This window comes from Dromiciops gliroides, chromosome 5 (genome assembly GCF_019393635.1).
Source record: "Dromiciops gliroides isolate mDroGli1 chromosome 5, mDroGli1.pri, whole genome shotgun sequence".
Classification (NCBI taxonomy): domain Eukaryota; kingdom Metazoa; phylum Chordata; class Mammalia; order Microbiotheria; family Microbiotheriidae; genus Dromiciops; species Dromiciops gliroides.
In genome coordinates, this window is record NC_057865.1 from 164,708,753 (window position 1) to 164,729,606 (window position 20,854).

Consider the following 20,854-nt stretch of genomic DNA (forward strand, 5'->3'; position numbering starts at 1 on the left):
ATCTCCCTATTATAATATAAACTCCTGGACAGCAGCAACCATCTTTGCTTTTTATATTTGTATTCTCAACAAGCACAGTGTCTGGCACATGGGAAGTACTCAGTAAATGCTTTTTTCATTTATTCATTCTTTCTCTCTATGTCCCCTTTTCTCTACTCATCCCTTCTTGCAGTTGTTCATACCTTTGTCAAACTGATATTCCTAAAATAATGGTCTGACCTAAAACCTTGAGTTTCTCCAGCTGAAATCTCCCCATTTCCATTCAGGGATAAAGGTAATGGGGGTGGGAGATGGGTCACAGCTTCAGAGCTGGTCCAAGCCAGGATGAGGAAAGGGAAGCCCAGAGAAGCTCCCAATTACACACAGCTGGCAAGTGGTACAGCGCCAGAGTCTAAAGCCGCATCCTGACTCCGAAGCCCTACTGGGACAAACGAGCTGTAACTTTCTATTTACACACCATAACTTTCTAGCATGAAAAGTGCACCCAGGATCCATCTTCCGTCTCGCAGGTCCCTTCGATCAAGCACTGCTCGCCCAGACCTTGACTCAGGCCAGCCTGCTAGCTAAGCGCTTTAGGCTTCCAGGTCCGCCCGTCCCCTTTGCCCCCGAACTTGAACTCGGGCTCAGCGCCAGGTAGCATTGGTGCGCCTGCGCCCCTCCCTCCCAGGGAGGCGGAGCTGGGGAGCGAGTTAAGTAGGACGGTAAACTGGGGCTTTCGTCCTAGTTCTACTGCGTGTGCTCCCTGCTCTCCTACGCAGGGATGGCAGCCGCTGCTCTGTACGACAAGGACCGGGGGCGCGCTGCCAGGCCGGCCACAGTCCGCCTCAAGATCCTGCTTGGACACCTGCAGGGCTCCGCGGCCCCGGCGATCGTATCCTTCTTAAGGGCGTGGCGCGCGGAGGGGCCCGGGACTCGGGGCTCGGGGTTACAGGCCACTGTCGGCAGCTCCTAGAGCCCTGGCAAGGCTGCGTAGCTGTGCGCAGTGGCCCAGAGTGGATGGCAGGGGCGGCTCAGATGGCATCCGCTTCCTCCCCAGGCATCTCTTTAGGTCTGCGCTTAAACCTAGGCGCCTCTTTCACTGACGTCCCAAAGGTCGAGGGATGGGTTAATGCGCGGCCGCTCACCCTCTTCTGGTCAGGCCGGATTTGTTTTTTCTTGTGGCTATTGGTTTTAGAACATTTATTTAGGCCGCAGAGTCCTGGAAAGGGCCCGTGGCCCACCTTCCCTCTCTAATGGTTCGTCCTGACCGACTCTCTTCCTCTTGACTTCCTGGACTGTATTGTATGTCATCTTCCTCCATAATCTTTCTTGGTACTCTTTTGTCCTGCATTAAGCGACAGTCATCCTGTAGGCATCTCTGCCCACAGACTTGGGAGCAAAGTCGTTGTAAATGGATTGGTCCATAATCTTCTTTGGACCCAGTCCCTTCATCTGTTGATGCTCTTGCTAATTTCCCTTCCGGTTGGCTTGCAGCCCTAAGAATGTCATAAATGGCTTATATTTTTTCTTCTTCTTTTTTTTTTTTTTGGTGAGGCAAATGGGGCTAAGTGATTTGCCCAGGGTCACACAGCTAGTAAGTTTCAAGGGTCTGGGGCCGGATTTGAACTCAGGTCCTCCTGAATCCAGGGCTGGTGCTCTATCCTCTGCACCACCTAGCTGCTCCAACGGCTTATATTTTTGATGGTTGGAAAAGTGAACATCTAACCCCCAACTGAATGGTTCTTTGGAGGTTCCTGGGCTAGAGGACACCAAGATTTATGAATAGGATCTCAGATTTTTTCAATTCAAGAGGCTGACAAAAATCTCTGCGAGTCCTGGGTCCCTTCATTGATCCCCTTCAGATAGTTTCCTATATCTTGTTCTAGGTATCTGCTCTAGGAAATTGAGGCCCAAAGCAGTGTACTTCCTTGCCTAAAGTCACACAGTTTTACAGATTGCATGTACTTCCCTCCCTTGTGGATATCTCAAGTTGAAGGTTTTGCCTTAGCAACTTTTAAAAGAAGTATGTATACTTCAGTAGTTTCCATTGGCTATTTCTGTGTAATACGTTAAAAAGATTGTTTTGCAGTAAAAGAGAAGTTACCCACTTTAAATCGTTCATTTTATTATCAGTAGTCAAAATTTGAACTGAAAGGAATAAATGGATGTTTTGCCTAAATGTCTGGGTCACTTAACTTCCAAGATCCTCAGTTTCCTCATCTGTAAAATGAGGTTTTGGAATAGTTGGCCCTGAAGGCCCTTCCCACTCTAGGTCTATGACCTTAATATCAGATGACTTCTAAGGTTCCTTCTAAAGCTGAGATTCTATGGTTTTGTGATGATTTTGCCAGATCATATCACCGGTATTGATGGCATGCTTTGGCAAATTTAAGTGACACCTCTGTCTGAGATTTTGTTTTGACCTAGGAGAAATCCCAGTTCTCTAATAAGATTGGTAAAGTTGTTTCTTTAACCTTCCTTGATATTTTTTTTTACAAATGAATTTCAAAATAATAGTGACTATAGGATACACATATATGGATTTTTCATTTAAAAATTTTCCTCTTGGATTCAGAACTGGAAACCTGAGAGATCATCTAGACCTCATTTTGCAGATAAGGAAATAGCTTAAATGATTTGTCCAAAGTCATATAACAATTAGTGGCAGAGGTGAAACTAGAGAGGTCAAGGCTCCTGACTACCTAACCAGTGCTTTCTTCTGCGTTTCCTCTTCTGAGCGTTGTTTTCATGTTCTGGTTCACTTTACCCCCTTCCTTCTCTCTGCTTTGATAGCTCCTCATGCTTCTACTTCTTCCATACAAGTTCATCCTCCCAATTTCTGTCTGTAGTTCTCTTCTCTATTCTTGTCCATAGATTCATAGATCTGGAACTGAAAGGAGCCATAGCTACCATATCCTGTATTTTACAGTGAGGAGCTTTGGCCCAAGAGAATTAAATTATTGATGCAATATACCTCAGAAGCAGCTTCTCTGACTCCAGAGTCAATGTGCTTTTCATTATAGCATGCTGATCTCACCTGTCCATGGACAATGTATACTTCTATCCAACCTCTCTTCCCAAAACTCCAGTTGCATGTCACCTTCAAGTTGTCCTGCTGCTACCTCACTTTCACTTTGTTCAAAATTGAACTCATCATCTAATACCTGAAATCTATCCCTTTGATTAACTTCTCTATGTTTGTTTGTTTGTTTTTTCAGGGCAGTGAGGGTTAAGTGACTTGCCCAGGGTCACACAGCTAGTAAGTGTCAAGTGTCTGAGACTGGATTTGAACTCAGGTACTCCTGAATCCAGGGCTGGTGCTTTATCCACTGCGCCATCTAGCTGCCCCCTTAACTTCTCTATGTTGAAGACTATGTTGTCCTCTTGGTCATTACATTTCATAGCTATATAGTCATCTTTGACTCTTTCCCTCACGCCACATATACAATCAGTTTCCACAACCTGTCCTTGTTCCCTCTGAGGAGTCATCATCTATTCTCTCCTCTTTTATACTCTCACTGCATCCTTCCTAATTCAGGACCCTATCTCTTCCTGACTAGCGTATTAGAATAACTTCTTATATAGTCTTTGTGTTTCCAGTTTTTCTCCTTGAAAATCTAGCCTTCACACTACATGCCCAAGTAATCTCCCTTATGTACCAGTATGTCACCTCCCTTACTCAAATGCCTGTGGTAGCTTCCCATTGCCTACTAAATAAAGTATAAACTCCTAATTCTGGCATTCAATGCTATCCACAGCTTAACTCCAACCTATTCTTATAGCTGAGCAATGCATATATCACATCTCTAGGTATCTAGGTACCCTGAACACAGTAGGCTCTTAACACATGGTTGAATTGAATTTGTTGAAGGTGTTATGAAATGCAGATGATAATTTTATACCACTCAATACATAGACTGCCTTTAAAAAGTCATTTAGTGATTCATTCATTGGAGGACTAATCTGGGGACTTTTGACTGGCTGCTTTATTATCTGACTGCTATTAATTTCCAAAGCCAATCTGTTAGGGCCTTTAAAAAATGTTCTCCATACTGCTCTGCTCCCAAATTGATAAGCAAATGATTAAGAAGCCTCTTAATTAAATAATCAAAGCAGGGTTTATTTAGGTGAATAAATTTAGAGTTAAATGTAGAAACAAGGATAACAAAACTAAAATATAACCTGTCAGCCTTTAAACTTTCTGCCAATGAACTCGTTTGCCATGCTTCCAACTTTCTTAGTGTCCTCCGCTCTCTGTACCAACGGACCTTCTTCTAGCATTGTTCCCCTCACTGAAAAGCCCCCCTGCTCCGTACTCTTACCAACCCCACTGAAAAGCCTCTTACTGTTGCGAACCCCTGTCTGCCAGCATTCTCTCTCTTTCTCCATCACTGTCTTCTCCAACCTCCTTCACTGCCTAACTCCCCGGTATATATCTTCCTTCTCTCCCCTCAAACCTCAGGCTTCCTACACCCCTGAACATGCCAAGCTAATCCGCTGACTGCCCTAGGGCTGTGGCTGGGGGGCTCGACCACACCCAGGGCTCGAGGGGCCCGTGCCTCCTGCTATGCGCCTGGGGCCTGGCACAGGCTGCATCAGAGGCTGGCCTGGACGAGCCGGGATCTCTGGGGTAGATCCCCTCAGGGCCGAGGGAGCTGGGGCTTTTTCTCCAGCCATTGACCTGGCGTCCCATAAGGTCCACGGGGCTTTTCTGCTCGGCTGAAGCGGAGGGATAGGGGCCCCAGCCCCTCTTACACAGAAAAAACCCCTGAGGGCCTAAGGCTTTTTAATCTCAGCCCAAAGGCAGGGTCCCCAAATCACAATAAATTTCCACATCATATAGCCAGAAATAGAGCCTTGTTAACTGACGTCTCCCTTCCAACTAGATTGTGTTCTGGGATTCAGTGTTTATCTTTCTCTCATTTACTTTTTATTTTTTTAGACCTTGCCTAATTGCTCTAGACTTCCACCAAATTGTATACCAAGTTTAGAGAGTGTTTATATCTCCTCTTACGTAAAGTCAAACATTTGTAACTACGGGAAGGACATGATATTCTTCAGGTTATTCAAAAGTAGATTAGATAATGCAGGCTGAGAACAATCTTTCTGTGTTCCTCACAAGACCAGACTGACGAGGCAGTGTATGATGTAGGAAAATGAATATGGTGTAGCTGGAGGCCAGAGAATCTATTTTCAACTCTCTGTGTGACTTAGTCTCATTCAGTTCACATTTCTTGGCCTTAGTTACTTCATTCGTTAAACAAATAGCATGGTCTAGAATATCTAGAGGTTCTTAACCTGGCGTCCATGAACTTGTTCAAAAATATTTTATGAACTGTACTTTTGTATAATTAATTTCCTTTATAGTCCCATATATTCTATTTTATGTGTTTAAAACCCTTATTTTGAGAAAGGGTCCATAGGCTTGGCCAACCTCCATAGAGATCAATGATGTAAAAAAGACTTTTGCACTTGGAGATCTCTCAGGCCCTTCCATATGTCTAAAGATAAAGTTATGTTGTTACTAGGAAAGATTTTACCTTTGAATATTATTTTATTTAACTTAATATGTATACTAGGCAGCTTACCCAACTTCAACTGCTGTTGTACCTTCCAGTGTCAATCCTCAGAAATTCCAGTAAGTGCTGATTTAGTTAATTTTTAAAAATAATGCTGTGTACATAATTGCAATTTATGTGTTAGTTAACGCTAGGAGAACTAAGTAGCTCCGTGCCTAATTAGAATTTCTGTCATGCATAATCTCAAGTCATCAGGCATGTTTTAATTGATTTTGCAACTATTTTAGAGAAACAGGTTTCAGTTTGGTTGCCAATAAATGGCTTATAATTTAGAAGGAAGAAAAATGTCACAAACTATTCAGTATGGTGACTATATCTATCAGGATTGATGAATATGATATTGAAATTAGTCTCTGTGTTGGTTATATATATTAGTGCACTGAACAATATCTTTATTCTGACACTCCTAAATTACTTTTAAAAAGGGGACCCCTTGATATTCATGGAGTGCATTTCAATGCAGTCCTATAATTCACATCTAGCTGAAATGAAAATACATCAACTTAAAAAATTACTGATGTGCTTCCCCCCCCCCTTTTCTCCCTGTTCTTTCATGATCTCTTCTCCCCACCACCTCTTCTCTCCTTCCACCTTCCCCCACAGGTACACAAGGGATAATGATGTCTTAACTCTAGAACAGAGACAATTTTATGAAGACAATGGTTTCCTAATCATTAGAAAACTAGTATCTGATGCAGATATTCAGCGCTATAGGTACAGTATAATCATTTTATTATTTTGCTAAAATTATATAGTGCAAATGAAATAGAGATGACTAACATTATTTTGTCCAAGCTTTCTAAGGCTTCTTAATGGCTTGGGATTTAAGCATCTAGTGGGAAGAGATGTCTTTCAGTAACAACACTGTAGGTACTTTACCAAGAGTATCTTCAGGCATTTTGGCCCTGGTGGTAGATTTCAGCCCTGATTCTATTAAAAAAGTGTGACAGCAGGGAGCAGCAGAGTCATCTACCATTTTCTTTTCCAATCTTGGTACCCTTCCTATTTGGGGTTGGATACAGATAATCTTGAAGGCCCCTTGAAAACTTCCTAAATGTATCTGCAGGAATGGCTTCTTTGAGTGGATGCTGTGAGTAACTACCGTTATGCTGTTAAGATGTCATTTCTATGGCATTCCAAAGGATGATGATATCATCAATTTGATTTGTCCAGGGATAAGTTTGAAAGGATCTGCAGAAAGGAAGTGGAACCTCCAGGAATAGAAATCATGAAGGACGTGACCATTGTAAAATCAGCCATTTCTCCACATGAGAATGTCACTACAAAAATCCAGAATTTTCAGAATGATGAGGAACTCTTCAGCTACTGCACCCTACCTCAGGTTAAAAGCTTTGTCATGTTTTATTTTTATTTAAAAAAAAAAAAGCCACGGACTTTTTAAATGATAGTTGTGGGGCAGCTAGGTGGCGCTGTGGATAGAGCACCAGCCCTGGAGTCAGGAGTACCTGAGTTCAAATCTGGCCTCAGACACTTAACACTTACTAGCTGTGTGACCCTGGGCAAGTCACTTAACCCCAATTGCCTCACTAAAAAAAACAAACAAACAACAACAACAACAAAAAAAAAACAAATAAAATGATAGTTGTGTTCCTTACAACTTTTATAATCTACTATCTTTTCCTGGCTCTGAACCCCTTTACACCTATGCCCCTAGACTTCATTGGTGCTGTGAGAATGTTCCATGGCCAAAGGAAGCAGACATTTTTACTTATGCTAAGTTGAAGACTAGCATGGTATTGTGGAAAGTAAACTGGACTCGGGAGAAGGAGTGAACTAGGTTGGAGTCTTAGCTATCACACTACTAGCTTTGTGCTCAGTCTCCCTGAGCTTTGTTTTCTTCTTCCACAGAATGGAGAAAATAATACTGGTACTTTATTTCTCACAGGAATGGAATAGAAAAAAGTACTTTGTAAACTTTAAAGCACTAAAAGCCCAGGTTTCATTATTAAGTTAGAGACTTCTCTAACTTTCTGAATACTGTCACCAAAGGAGTGAAAGAGGATATGATTTGGCTTGAGTAAGCATAATTAGCCTAATATTTGCTTTGAATTTTAATTTTCTAAGGTTTCAGTTAATTAATAAGCATTTTTCCCTCTCACCATTTAAAAGAGAAAAACAAAACCCTTGTGACAAATATACATAGTCCAACAAAACAAATTACTTCATTGTCTATGTTCAAAATATGTGTGTCTCATTTTGCTTTTTTAGTCTATCTCCTTTCAGTCAGGAGGTCTTCCTGTGAATTAAAACCAAAATGTCCATGGACAGGTCATAATCCTGAATTTCTTCCTCTGTAAAATGGAGATAATTCTCCATTTATAATCCTTCAAGTTCCCCGTCACTCAATAAGTATGTGTTAGGTATGTACTACATGCCAGACACTGTGTTAGGCCCTAAGGATTCAGAAATAAATAAAAAGAAAGAGACAGTTCTTCCTCTTAAGGAGTTAATATCCTATCAGGGGAAATGACATGTACTTCTACACGTATATGCACGGTAATTTTGAGATGGTAGCCACAGGAGTGGAAGGAATGAGGGAACTCTGGAAGGGCTTCATAGTAGATGACATTTGAGCTGAGTTTTGAAGTAAAGGATTCTAAGAAGTGGAGGTGAGGAGAAATGTATTCATTGTCATAATAATGAGAAGTTGTTAATGTGGCATTAAAAAAAATAAACCTTTGCCTGAGGCAAAGAACAAAGCAACACAGCAGAACTATCTTCATTTTTTGTTTTTTGTTTTTTGGTGGGTTTTTTTGGTGAGGCAATTGGGGTTAAGTGACTTGCCCAGGGACACACAGCTAGTAAGTGCAAAGTATCTGAGGTCAGATTTGAACTCAGGTCCTCCTGAATCCGGGGCTGGTGCTCTATCCACTGCGCCAACTAGCTGCCCCATCTTCATTTTTTAAAATCAGTTGATGGTACTCTTCTCTCCTCCTCTCCCTTTCTCCTCTCCTCTTGCCAGCAGATCAAAATCGATTTGGTTTTAGAATTTCGTTATATGTTTAAAATAACGGGAAACACGCTTGATGAGACAAAACCAAGTCTGTGTGTCACTGGGTAAATATTGACAAGTATAATTGCTCCATTCTGGCCAGTTATCAAAATGGGCTTAAGGAAAGTTCCTTGCTTTGTGCAATAACCATCTTGTGTAACCAGCTTAAGAAGGACCTTGCATCATTAAAAAGAATTGAAAAGTAAAAATACAACTGGTCAAAAGTGGAATAAGAAGAACCAGGAAAACACCATGTACAATGATTACCAAAAATGTGAATGGAAAGATCAACAAGTAATCATACATTATGATGATGTGCTAATTGTTTAATTATGATATTTGAATAATGCCACTGCAACAGAATAATTGAAACTGATTTTGTCATCATTATTTAATTCTGTGTTATATAATTCTATATTCAGGGCAGGTAGGTGGTGCAGTGGATAGAGCGCCAGGCCCTGGGTCAGGAAGACTCATCTTCCTGAGTTCAAATATGGCCTCAGACACTTACTAGTTTTGTGACCCTGGACAAGTCATTTAACCCAGTTTGCTTCAATTTCTCGTCTGTAAAACAATCTAGGGGGCAGCTAGGTGGCACAGTGGATAAAGCACCAGCCCTGGATTCAGGAAGACCTGAGTTCAAATCTGGCCTTAGAAACTTAACACTTACTAGCTGTGTGATCCTGGGCAAGTCACTTAACCCCCATTGCCCACAACAACAAAAACAAACAAACAAACAAACCAATCTAGAGAAGGAAATGGCAAACCATTTCGGTATCTCTGTCAAGAAAACCCCAAATGAGGTGACGGAACAACAACAATTCTATAGTCATCATTTAATTATAATGACTGAGTTTGGCCCCGCAAAAGAGATATGAGATCCCCTATTATGTAGAAGTGGGTGACTGTGAGTATGAGATACTATAGATCATGCCAGATTTTCTTACTATCTTATTTAGTTGTTTTATGCAATTTTTTTATCCTTCATACTTTATTATAAGGGATCAATCTCCAGAATGAGGTAGAAAGAAGAATACAGTGGGAAATATAGGGGATATAAAAACAAAAGATGTGAATAAAATTTATTTTACAAAAAATTAAAACCCTTGCCCCCTCCTACCTACTCTATTTCAACTTGGTTCTTTTTTGAAGTCTTGCTTGTATCACCCATAGTTGATCAAAGAAATACAAAAATGCATCCTATAGCCAAATAGACATTTTGGGAGGAATAATTTTTATTGGGATCTGAAACTCACTTCAAACATTTACAAGCCTTGTGACCCAGTGTGATACAATGGAGTGAAGACTGGGCTTGGAGCCCAGAATCTGAATTCAAATCCTTGCTTAAACACTTATTAACTGTGTGATCCTAGACAAATCATTTAATTTCTCTCATTTTCCTCATCTATCAGATGAGAGTGTTGGAATCCTTGGCTTTCAAGGTCCTTTTCAGATCTAAATCTATGATCCTAAGACATTCAAATTCTCTGAGACTTGGTTTCTTCATCTGTAAAGTGGAAATAATAATAGAATTTATCTCATGGGGTTGTTGTGAGAAACCACAAAGCCTTATGGGAATATGGGCTACTAATGTTGTTATTTTGGATTTAATGTAGATAGTTGAAACTTAATTCTGTGCTGTGATATATGCCTCTAATTTCTTATGAGTGTTTCCATCTCCCTCTCTTAGATTGTTAAATATGTCGAGTGTTTTACTGGACCCAATATCATGGCTATGCATACAATGTTGATAAACAAGCCTCCAGATTCTGGTAAAGAACTTTTATTTGTATTAGGGGTTGGTTGGTGGGGGACCTATGGGGCAGGGATGAAGAAAGACCATTTTAGGTTATGTTGTAAAAATTGAGGTAAAATCAACATCCCGACCCAAACACAGTGAAACAATCAGTCTAACAGATATTAATTTGGGGCATATATGTATCCTTTTAAATGCAATTTTCAGTGACTTACTTTGTGACAAAATCAAAGTGTCATAGTCTCAGATATTTTTCCATGACTGTTATTACTTCTTTAGGATTCATAGAACTGGAAGTACTTGTCTTACCTAGTCCACCCATTTGATCCATCATTGCATTGAGATAGAAGCTGCCTCCAGTCCAAGGCAAGATCACAACATTTATAACTTCATTGGTCTTCAGGAGCATTGTTGTGGGCAAAAATCTGTCCTGTGGCTGACCCCCATGATGGTGCTCTCTAACCCTAGCTAGGCTGGTCCCTGGACTCTAGGGACATAGGGCATTACTAGGCCCATACTCAAAGTCTTTCTTCTTTTGGTAGCACTTGTCAGAGCTTGTACTCCATTGGCAGGCTCACCTCTACACTATAATAAGGCATCGGAGTAGGTCAAAAGTAGAAAAATAGATCATATTCCTCTGCTATTATTAACCTAGCCTCTGAGAAGACAACTTAGAGACCAGGCAATTCCTCACTGCAGGGGCTATCCGAGGATATTGGGTGTCCCAAGAAGGAAGAGACGAAAGGTTGAGGGTAAACTCAGCCAAGGGCATGAGGTCAGCTGTGCTGAACCCAGAGATAGGTTCAGTAGGATTGGTACATGACATCAGAGTGTGCAATGTTACAGATAACAGCTTCTGTGCCTCCTCATCAATTAACATTCTCTTGAAATCTGCTGGTGCCTGGCCACATTTCCTTATTCAGCATCTTACTGTCATATGTGGTATTTGAAGTTGTCTCACTGAAATAACACTGAACCTTCTGAGCTGAACTGGTTGTTTTTCTCATGATTATATTTCTTTATTATAGGAGAGGATGTTGGCTGTGTAGGGAAAGCTGAGGAGCTCTGAGATCAGAGCTTCTTCTAACATATGGGTTGGGTTCCATTTCAGGCAAGAAGACTTCTCGGCATCCTTTCCATCAGGACTCGCACTACTTCCCATTCAGGCCTCACAATTCCATTGTTTGTTCTTGGACCGCCATGGAACATATTGATAGAAACAATGGCTGCCTGGTTGTGTTACCAGGCACACACAAGGGCCCCTTGAAACCACATGACTATCCTAAATGGGAGGTAGGTCTGACTATTGAGAGTGTGCAAAAATAGAACAAGAAAGGGGACTCGAATTTTTCCTTATGAGGTGTTTTATTTTGGAAACACATGACAAGTGAAAGACCTTTCTTGACCAAAAGCATTAATCTGTATTTTGAAATTTGGATAAAGAGAAGACATTAGAAGAGTATTATTTTCTATTAGTTCATTATTATTTTCTATTTTTATTTTATTTTAGTATTTATCATAATTAATCCACACATTTATTTTTTTCATTTGTTTATTTATTTTGTGTGTTTATATTTATTTCATTCTAAGTCATTGGTTTGATTTATTTTGCTTCTCCTAAGTCTAAAACATGATTTATTTTGTATTCTAGGGAGGAAATAATATTATGTACCATGGTATCCAGGACTATGATTTAAACCAACCCAGGACTCACCTTGTGATGGAGAAGGGAGATACTGTTTTCTTCCATCCTCTGCTCATTCATGGATCTGGAAGAAATAAAACTGAAGGGTTCCGGAAGGTAACAAACAATAATTCCCCTCCCAACTGCAAATAGGTGTGTAAATCAAATTTTAAAATAGCATTCCAAGTCTATTTGCACTCTGATTGTAATGACAACGTGAGGATTTCAGTCTATTTGATCAACAAGGAAGCTCATTCCTTTATTTTTATTAATAAAGAACCAATCATATGAACATCACATTGACAGGCATTCATTTCCTTTGAAAAATCAGCTTTTTTTTTTGTTTTTCATTTAATATTTGGTAAATGCTACAAACAACACATGACATCATCACCAAAACATAACAACATAACCTGGAATTTTCATAGGACATTACTACCTCTCCTGCACTCTGTGATCTAGTCAAACTAGCCTTCTCTTTGCTCCTCACACACCACATTCCATCTCCCATCTTCGCCTTTGCATGGATTATTCTCCATACCCGGAATGTACTCTTTTCTCACCTCTGCCTCATAGAATCCCTCTTCCTTCAAGATGTAGAGCAATCACTGTCTTCTACATGAAGCTTTCTCTGAACACCCCTCCCTCCAACCACTCCTGTGTTCCCTCTCACCTTGTATTTGGCTAATTTGAACTTATTTTCTTTATTTTATATTTTCTTTATTTGTATTTATTTCATGTTCATATCTATCTATCTGCCACACACACACACACACACACACACACACACACACACACACACACACACACACACACTCTCACACACTCATACAGGGCATCCCAAAAGTCTTAGTACAGATCTGCACTAAGACTTTCGAGATTCCCTATATACATCCTTCCTATTGTCTCTCCTGTTGACTGTAAGCTACTTGTGATTGTATTTGTATTTTCAGTGCCTAGCATAGTCAGTCGGTCAGTAGGCATTTCTTCAGTACTTACTTTGTGCCTGTCACTGTTTTAAGCTGGGGAGGCAAAAAAAAAAAAAAAAAAGGCAAAAAAATAGTCCAAGCACATAATAGATACATAATAAGTACTTACTGATTGAGTGATTCTTTGACTTAGGCAGCTTGAGTGGACACAACCAAAGGCAAAAGAGAGGGCAGTGTCTGTCTCTAGCGTTCTAAGAGAACTGTGTGGGGACCCTGCCTCTTCAACGATGCAGACTTGTGACTCCTCTATACCTGAGTAGGTAGTTTTATGATTTTCTTTGGCCAAAATAATTCATCGCTGTTTATTACTTAATCCATTACTGGCCCACTTTGCAGTGATGTGCTTCTCTGAGCTTAGCTTTAGACTGGTTCTCAACAAACCTGTTGCTGCCTCTTTATTTGAAAATTTTCTACCTTGTACTCCCCACTGGTAAGTGGTTTAAGGAGATTGAGGAATCTTTTTGGATTGAGAACCCTGAAAAAAATGAAAAATGTTAAGAATAAGCAAGTTGTCACTAGCTATGTGACCCTGGGCAAGTCACTTAACCCTTATTGCCCCGCCAAAAAAAAAAAAAAAAAGGAATAAGCAAGTTGTGTGAATAGCTACCCAACCCTTTCAGTACTTTTTGGCAAAGAATGACTTGGGTAGTTTAGAACTGCTTATACTTTTAAAATTACCCTGTAGGGACAGGCTAAATCATGAAGTTCTTATTGAAGGATATAAATATAGTCCCAGATAGAAGCTAAGTAAGTAATTCATTTATTGCCCCTCAGAGCTAGTGATAATTGGTTTTCTTTTTCTATTAATTGGCCCAATTTATACAGGCAATTTCCTGTCACTTTGCCAGTTCTGACTGCTACTATACCGATGTAAAGGGCACTATTCAAGAAAACATCGAGAAGGAACTCCAAGACTTTGTAGAAAAAAAGTATGGTATCTCCGATATCCAATTAAAGGTAGGTCTATATGAAATGAAAAGGTGAAGAACTCTGTTTTTTTTTCCTCTTTCTTTAAAAATATATAATTCTGGGGCAGCTAGGTGGCACAGTGGATAGAGCACTGGCCCTGGAGTCAGGAGGACCTGAGTTCATATCTGGCATCAGACACTTGACACTTACTAGCTGTGTGACCCTAGGCAACGCACTTAACCCCAATTGCCTCACTAAAACAAATAAATAAATAATTCCAGGGGGGCAGCTAGGTGGCTCAGTGGATAAAGCATTGGCCTTGGATTCAGGAGGACCTGAGTTCAAATCCAGCCTCAGACACTTGACACTTAACTAGCCGTATGACCCTGGGCAAGTCACTTAACCCTCATTGCCCTGCAAAAAAAAAAAAAAAATTCCTGAAGGTCTTTAATTGAAATATAGGTAGACCCTGCATTAAATTGCCCTGTCCTTTGAGAGTAACATTGTTAATATATCTTAATGTCAAATCTGATGGTGATGATGGAAAACTCATGATGTAAAGTGATTTTTTGGGGTATAATTTTTAACACTGTTCTCATGGAAGTGGCAGCACAGTATAGTGGGCAGAGAGCTGCCTTTAAAACCAAAAAAGACATAGGTTCTATCGAGTCCTGCCTCTGTCATCTACTGGCTATGTAAGTCCAGGCAAGTCCCTTAGCTTTTCAATGTTCTAGGCAACTGTCTAAGACTGTAAGTTGCAGAGAAAATATTGACTTGCCTTGGGAGAGGGAGTTTCCTCATCTGGGAGTTACCTGTACCAATGAAATCACAGGTTTATTCCCTGTCCCAATGTATGGTACTAACTGCCACCTGTAATGTTTCATCTAACTTGTTTTTTTTTCTCATTCTTGTCTACTTCTGCCTTGAGACTTCTCCCAAGTCTCTTTTCAGTTGTCTTACACTTTCCATTAGGCATCTAGGTGGCACAGTGGATAAAACACTGGCCCTGAAGCTGGGAGGACTTAAGTTCAACTCTCACCTCAGACACGTACTAGCTGTGTGACCCTGGGCAAGTCACTTAACCCCAATTGTCTTATACAGCCAGGGCCATCTCCAGTCTGGACCCAGATGTCTCTGGAAGAGAAAGTGAGGCTGGTGACTTTGCACAGCCCTTCCTCACTTACAATCCAGTTCATTGCAAGTCATGACATCCATTGTGGTCCTCTTTGAGAATGAAAGACAAACAACACCCCCCTTTCCATTATAACCTCTGGAGCTCCCATTCAGCTGTTAACAAAATTCCCTTCAGCAAGATATAATTTCTTTCCTAATCTCTTTTAATTAGATCTATTTCTGCTTTTGCCTTGTCCAAGATCATGATTTCTACCCCTGCTTTTTTTTTTTTTTTTTGCTTCAACTGAAGCATTACAGATTCTGCTCCAGCCTTTTACCTTTACTCTGTGTGTGTCTCTGGGTTTCAAATGTGTTTCTTGTAAACAGAATATTGTAGGATTCTGGTTTTTAATTCATTCTGCATGCTAGATGTTTTCTGCTCATCTTCCTCCCATCTTCTAGCACTAACAGAGACTTGACTCGTTACAGAAGACATTACATTCCTGGCCACCCTCTCTAGTAATGGTAATAACAGCTAGCGTTTTATATAGCCCTTTAAGCTTGTGTATTACCTTATTTGATCTTTGCAACAATCCTCTAAGGTAGGTGGGTTTTGTTATTGCCTCATTTCAGAGATGATGAAACTGAGGCTAAGAAAGTTTAAATGACTTGCCCAAGGTCACAGTTAAGTATCCAAGGCAGGGTTTAAACTCAGGTCTTTCTGACTTCAAGTTCAGTATTCTATCTACCGTGCCACCAAGGTACTACCATGTACTGGATGTGCCTTTTCTCATGTCTACCAACACAAGGAGCTTGGAAAAGGAAAAGACAAATTCCTTGATCCTCACTTTTAGTTATCAAGACCCTCCCTCCTTTCTCAAAGAATTCATTATCTGAGCGAAATTCTTCTTCATTCCAGTCCCTACCCTTAAACTTGGGGACTTCAATATTCATAAACACTTTGGCCTTCTAGTTCATCAACGTCCTCAATTTCTCTGTCCTATATTCCCACTCCATGTACAAGGATGGCCATACCATTCATCTCATCCTCATCCATGACTGTGCTTCTTCTATAATCAAGAACACTGAAATTTCTCTCTCTGTTCAAAAGCCCCTATCATTCCAACTGTCTGCCTTTGTTTTCCTAAAACTATTCTTTATCCTCACTAGAACCTTTAGCCCTTCTACCCCTCTTTCTTTTAATTATCCCTCCTTTGCTTTCACTTTCTTCTCTTCATTGTTGGTTCTATAATTGGCTCTTCATAATGTCTGCTTTATCCTTCCTTTGTTGTGGTCCCACAGTGAAAAGACTTCTAGATTTAGAGTCAGAGGACCTGTCACTTAATATACTTACTATGTCTATGGTCTTGGCCTCAGTTTCCTCATCTTTAATATGAGCAGGTTGAACTAGATGAACCTTAAGTTCCTTTTTTTTTTGGTGAGGCAATTGGGGTTAAGTGACTTGCCCAGGGTCACACAGCTAGTAAGTGTCAAGGGTCTGAAGCCAGATTTGAACTCAGGTCCTCCTGAATCCAAGGCCAGTGCTTTATCCACTGTACCACCTAGCTGCCCCTAATTTTGTTTGTTTGTTTTAGTGAGGCAACTGGGGTTAAGTGACTTTCCTAGGGTCACACAGCTAGTAATTGTTAAGTGTCTGAGGCCGGATTTGAACTCAGGTCCTCCTGAATCCAGGGCCGGTGCTCTATCCACTGTACCACCTAGCTGCCCCCTTAAGTTCCTTTTTTAGCTCTTGACAAAGTTAGAATTTATTTTATTTACTAACTGGTACAGCTATCCAAGAACTTACACTCTTTCTGTTTGGGATTATTTTTAGGATGTTTGGAAAATTCGAGCAAAGCTTGTGAAAGGAAGGATAATCAATCTTTGAAGTGTTCCTCAAAAGTCAACACCAGGTGCCAATGGAGGATGTTTTTATATGAGTAATGTCCTTGTTATCACATACTAATGTGAAAAGGCACTTGGTTGTATGCAGTATTGTCTGCATTTGCATTGTTAATGTTTTGATAGGCTAAAATTTGTAATATGTAAAAAGCTTAACAATGTCACAACTGACAAAAATGCTTATGTAATTTCGGAGTGATCCAAGTCTTCAAAAAATTGGGGAGGGGGGACCATCAAGTACCTCTTAGCTAAAAGAAAATCTACTGAGTTCAGAATCTTTGTAAGTATAAACTACCTAGGTGCTACTAGCACCTAAAAAGTGATGGCTGTTTGCATTCATAGTTAGGGGGGAATCTACTGCAGGTGCTTCTCTAGGGAGACAAAGGATAAGAACTTGTTCTAAGCAGGTAGTTCTTTAATCAGTGGAAGATTATGGAATAAGGTAAAGGAAAGACCTGCCACATTCCACAGTAGACTATAGTCCAACAGAAAGTGTCCCCTCCTCCCAACTGCCTCCTTAAAAAATGGATTTTATTTATTCCTTTCTCTTTTTCTGACCCTGATGAACAGGGTAACATCATCCTATGATTACATTTGTATTCTTTTCAGGCAAGAGAAATGAATATCTTCATAATTAGGACTGATGTTAAGGGTAGGTGGTGGGAAGCTTATCTGATCATTTTGATTTTAAGTCAGAGTGAACATGATGTGTGGTGATTTCTTGCCATTGATCTTCGAGTTTCCATTTGCTTCCCTACTTATGAAAGCAGGTGATGGTAGTAAGGGGCCATATTTCACATTAATTTTCCAATCATGGTAGGGACAATTTCCTAGTATTAAAATAGGAGGGAGAAAGATATGGGGGACCTCCCAACACTCCTCCTCCTCCCCTTTCTTGCCATATAAGTAGAAGACGTATTTCCTTGGCTTTTCTTTGGTTCCCAATGGTCACTAACAGCATAAGTGTACCTACTTTAAACCTACAGTATCCCCCAGCAGTAGGGTGATAGGAGCTAGTATGAGAGAGTTGGGCAATGGAAAGACTAATAAGGGAATACAAATGAAGACTATAAATGTGAGCTAGATGGACCATTGTCTCACTCTGGAATACTGAATTTCTCCCACCAGTTTTTGCCAATTTTGGAACAAAGATGTTTTTGAAATAAAGTTAAATAGTAAGGGGGAAAGCAAATGAACAAGTTGTGGTTATTTTTCATGAAACACTACATTTTATGTGTGAATATGTCCTCTTAAGTGGTATTGTTCCAGCTGCTTGGAGAGCAGTTCTGGAATATCAGTATCTTCTTCTATGTCAAAATCAATTTTTAAAAATTTGTTATCTTTTGCTTTTCTTTTCTTTATTTCCAAATAAATTCCTCCCCCTCCCCTCCCCAGAGAACCATTTCCATGTAACAAAGAATAAAAAAAGAAAGAGGGGGGAAACAAACACATCAACCAAGTGACAACATATACAGTTTCCCATACTCATAGTCCCCTACCCCTGAAAAGAAGGGAGGAAGGTTCTTTTTCTCAACTCTTCCAGGGTTAATCTTGCTTATTGTAATTATATAGCATTCAATTTTTTCCTATTTATACATACAACATTTTATTTATTACATATTATTTTCTTGGTTCCCCTTACTTTGCAAATAAATCTATCAATCAGTTCAAAAAAGTTTTCACATTCGGGGCAGCTAGGTGGCGCAGTGGATAAAGCCTGAATTCAGGAGGACCTGAGTTCAAATCCAACCTCAGACACTTGACACTAGCTGTGTGACCCTGGGCAAGTCACTTAACCCTCATTGCTCTGCAAAAAAAAAAAAAAGTTTTTCACATTCTACCTTGAATTCTTTATATTTGCTATCAATATACTATTTCATTAGGTTTTTTTTTATTAGTGATTTGGAATATTCTCTCATATAGTTGTTAATAATTCATTTGAGAACAATCTGTGCATATCCTTCGGCTACTTTTCCAGTGGGGAATGGCTCATAATCTTAAGTATTTTTGTGAATTACTTATATATCATGGATATTTGAAATCAGTTTTATCATTAAACATCTACACATTGTATATAAAACATCTGGTGGCCAAAACAGAGACACCAAGATTGTCTTCCTCGAACAGCAGGTTCTTCAGCATTGCAGCTTCAGTAAGTGTTCCCCAAAATATGTGCCCCTGAATAAGCAGAAGTAAAGAATTCTGAAGCAAAAAATGGAGAGAATGTCTAAATTGTTGACAGCTGGGAAATGACTATTTGTACATGAATTTATACTGTGAATTCTGGGCTGCCTCAGTTTGAATAAAGACATATCATGTCAGGCTGAAATTGAAAGAGGGTTTAGAGAATGGTATGGATAGCTGACTTCTCAGGTTGTACCTCTGCCATAGCCCCCAGGATCTTCTGTTTTCTAGGCCTGGGTTATGATAGACTATTGTTTCTGCTCTGGAGATCCAGTTGTATCTTTGTTTTTTTCAGTGACTGCAATCCAGATATATCTTTGGTCTCTTTGCTGCCCTCAAGTGTGCCACAAACACATCTGATAAAAGTTTACCTGCTTATAAGCATACTCAATAAATATTAAAAACACCCCAATACAAGTATACTGCTTTCACATTAAAATACACATGATAAAAATAGACTGCTTTCCTAAATGAAAGAGATGAATATTTACAAAAATATAAACTGTCCAGATTAATAGAAGAGGAAAAAGAATGCTTAAATAACCCTCTCTTACAAAAGGAACTTGCATAAGCCATAAATGAACAACTTAAGGAAAAAATCTCCAGTACCAGATGGATTTACAAGTGAATTCCACCAAACATTTAAGGAATAGTTAATCCCAATACTATATAAACTATTTGAATAAATAAGTAAAGAAAGAGTACTACAAAATCTTTTATTACTCAGATGTGGTTTTGATACCTAAACCAGGGAATACAAAAACAGAGAAAGAAAACTGTAGTCTAATTTCCTAAATGAATATCAATCCAAAAATTTGATATAAAATACTAGCAAGGGGGAGCAGCTAGGTGGTGCAGTGGATAAGGCACTAGCCCTGGATTCAGGAGTACCTGAGTTCAAATCCGACCTCAGACGCTTGACACTTACTAGCTGTGTGACCCTGGGCAAGTCACTTAACCCCCATTGCCCCGCAAAACAAAACAAAACAAAACAAAAAAACCCAACAACAACAAAAACAAAATACTAGCAAGGAGATTGCAGCCATAGCACAAGTTTCATACACTATGATCAGGTGGGATTATACCAGGAATACAGGGCTGGTTCCATATTAGGAAAGCTATCAACCATATAAGTGATGAAAACAACAAAAATCACATGATTATCTCAATAAGAAGGTTTTGACAAAATACAACACCCATTCCTATTAAAAAACACTAGAAAGCATAATCAAGGGAATTTTTCTTAAAATAATAAGTAGCTGGGGCAGCTAGGTGGCGCAGTGGATAGAGCACCGGCCCTGGAGTCAGGAGTACCTGAGTTCAAATCCGGCCTCAGACACTTAACACTTACTAGCTGTGTGACCCTGGGCAATATATTTATATTTTTATATATATATATATATATATATATATATATATATTTAAAACCTATCTCAGATTACCTGCTGTCTAGGGGAGGGGGGGAGGGAGGGGAGGGAGGGAGAAAAATCTGAAATTGGAAAGCTTGTATAAACAAATGTTGGGAACTATTTTTACATGTAACTGGAAAAAAATACTTTTATCAGAAAAAAAAAAAGAAAATAACTGCAGAAAATATAAAATAGTTGAATGTGCCTACCTGCCAAGACAAACCTAAGGAATATATGAATACAATTACAAAACACTTTTTTTCATAAAAGTATTTTATTATTTTCCAGTTACATATAAAGATAGTTTTCAACATTTGTTTTCATAGGACTTTTAGTT

At 39.6% G+C, this 20,854-nt stretch overlaps 1 protein-coding gene across 1 annotated transcript; it reads left to right on the forward strand.

Annotated features, from left to right (window-relative positions):
• The first annotated feature begins 667 nt into the window (after positions 1 to 667).
• Positions 668 to 18,116, forward strand: PHYH (phytanoyl-CoA 2-hydroxylase). Its single transcript, XM_043966635.1, has 9 exons — positions 668 to 871; positions 5,559 to 5,617; positions 6,162 to 6,272; positions 6,732 to 6,900; positions 10,262 to 10,343; positions 11,439 to 11,620; positions 11,979 to 12,128; positions 13,826 to 13,957; positions 16,857 to 18,116. Exons 1-9 carry the CDS (start codon positions 761 to 763, stop codon positions 16,908 to 16,910), a joined length of 1,050 nt encoding a protein of 349 aa, XP_043822570.1. The 5' UTR covers positions 668 to 760; the 3' UTR covers positions 16,911 to 18,116.
• The last annotated feature ends 2,738 nt before the right edge of the window (positions 18,117 to 20,854 follow it).

Excerpts from the sequence above, each read along its gene's own strand:
- PHYH (XM_043966635.1), top strand. The coding sequence starts at position 761 with ATGGCAGCCGCTGCTCTGTACGACAAGGACCGGGGGCGCGCTGCCAGG. Across the intron at positions 11,621-11,978 it reads ATGACTATCCTAAATGGGAG|GGAGGAAATAATATTATGTA; the intron begins GTAGGTCTGACT and ends TTTGTATTCTAG. Across the intron at positions 12,129-13,825 it reads AAACTGAAGGGTTCCGGAAG|GCAATTTCCTGTCACTTTGC; the intron begins GTAACAAACAAT and ends CAATTTATACAG.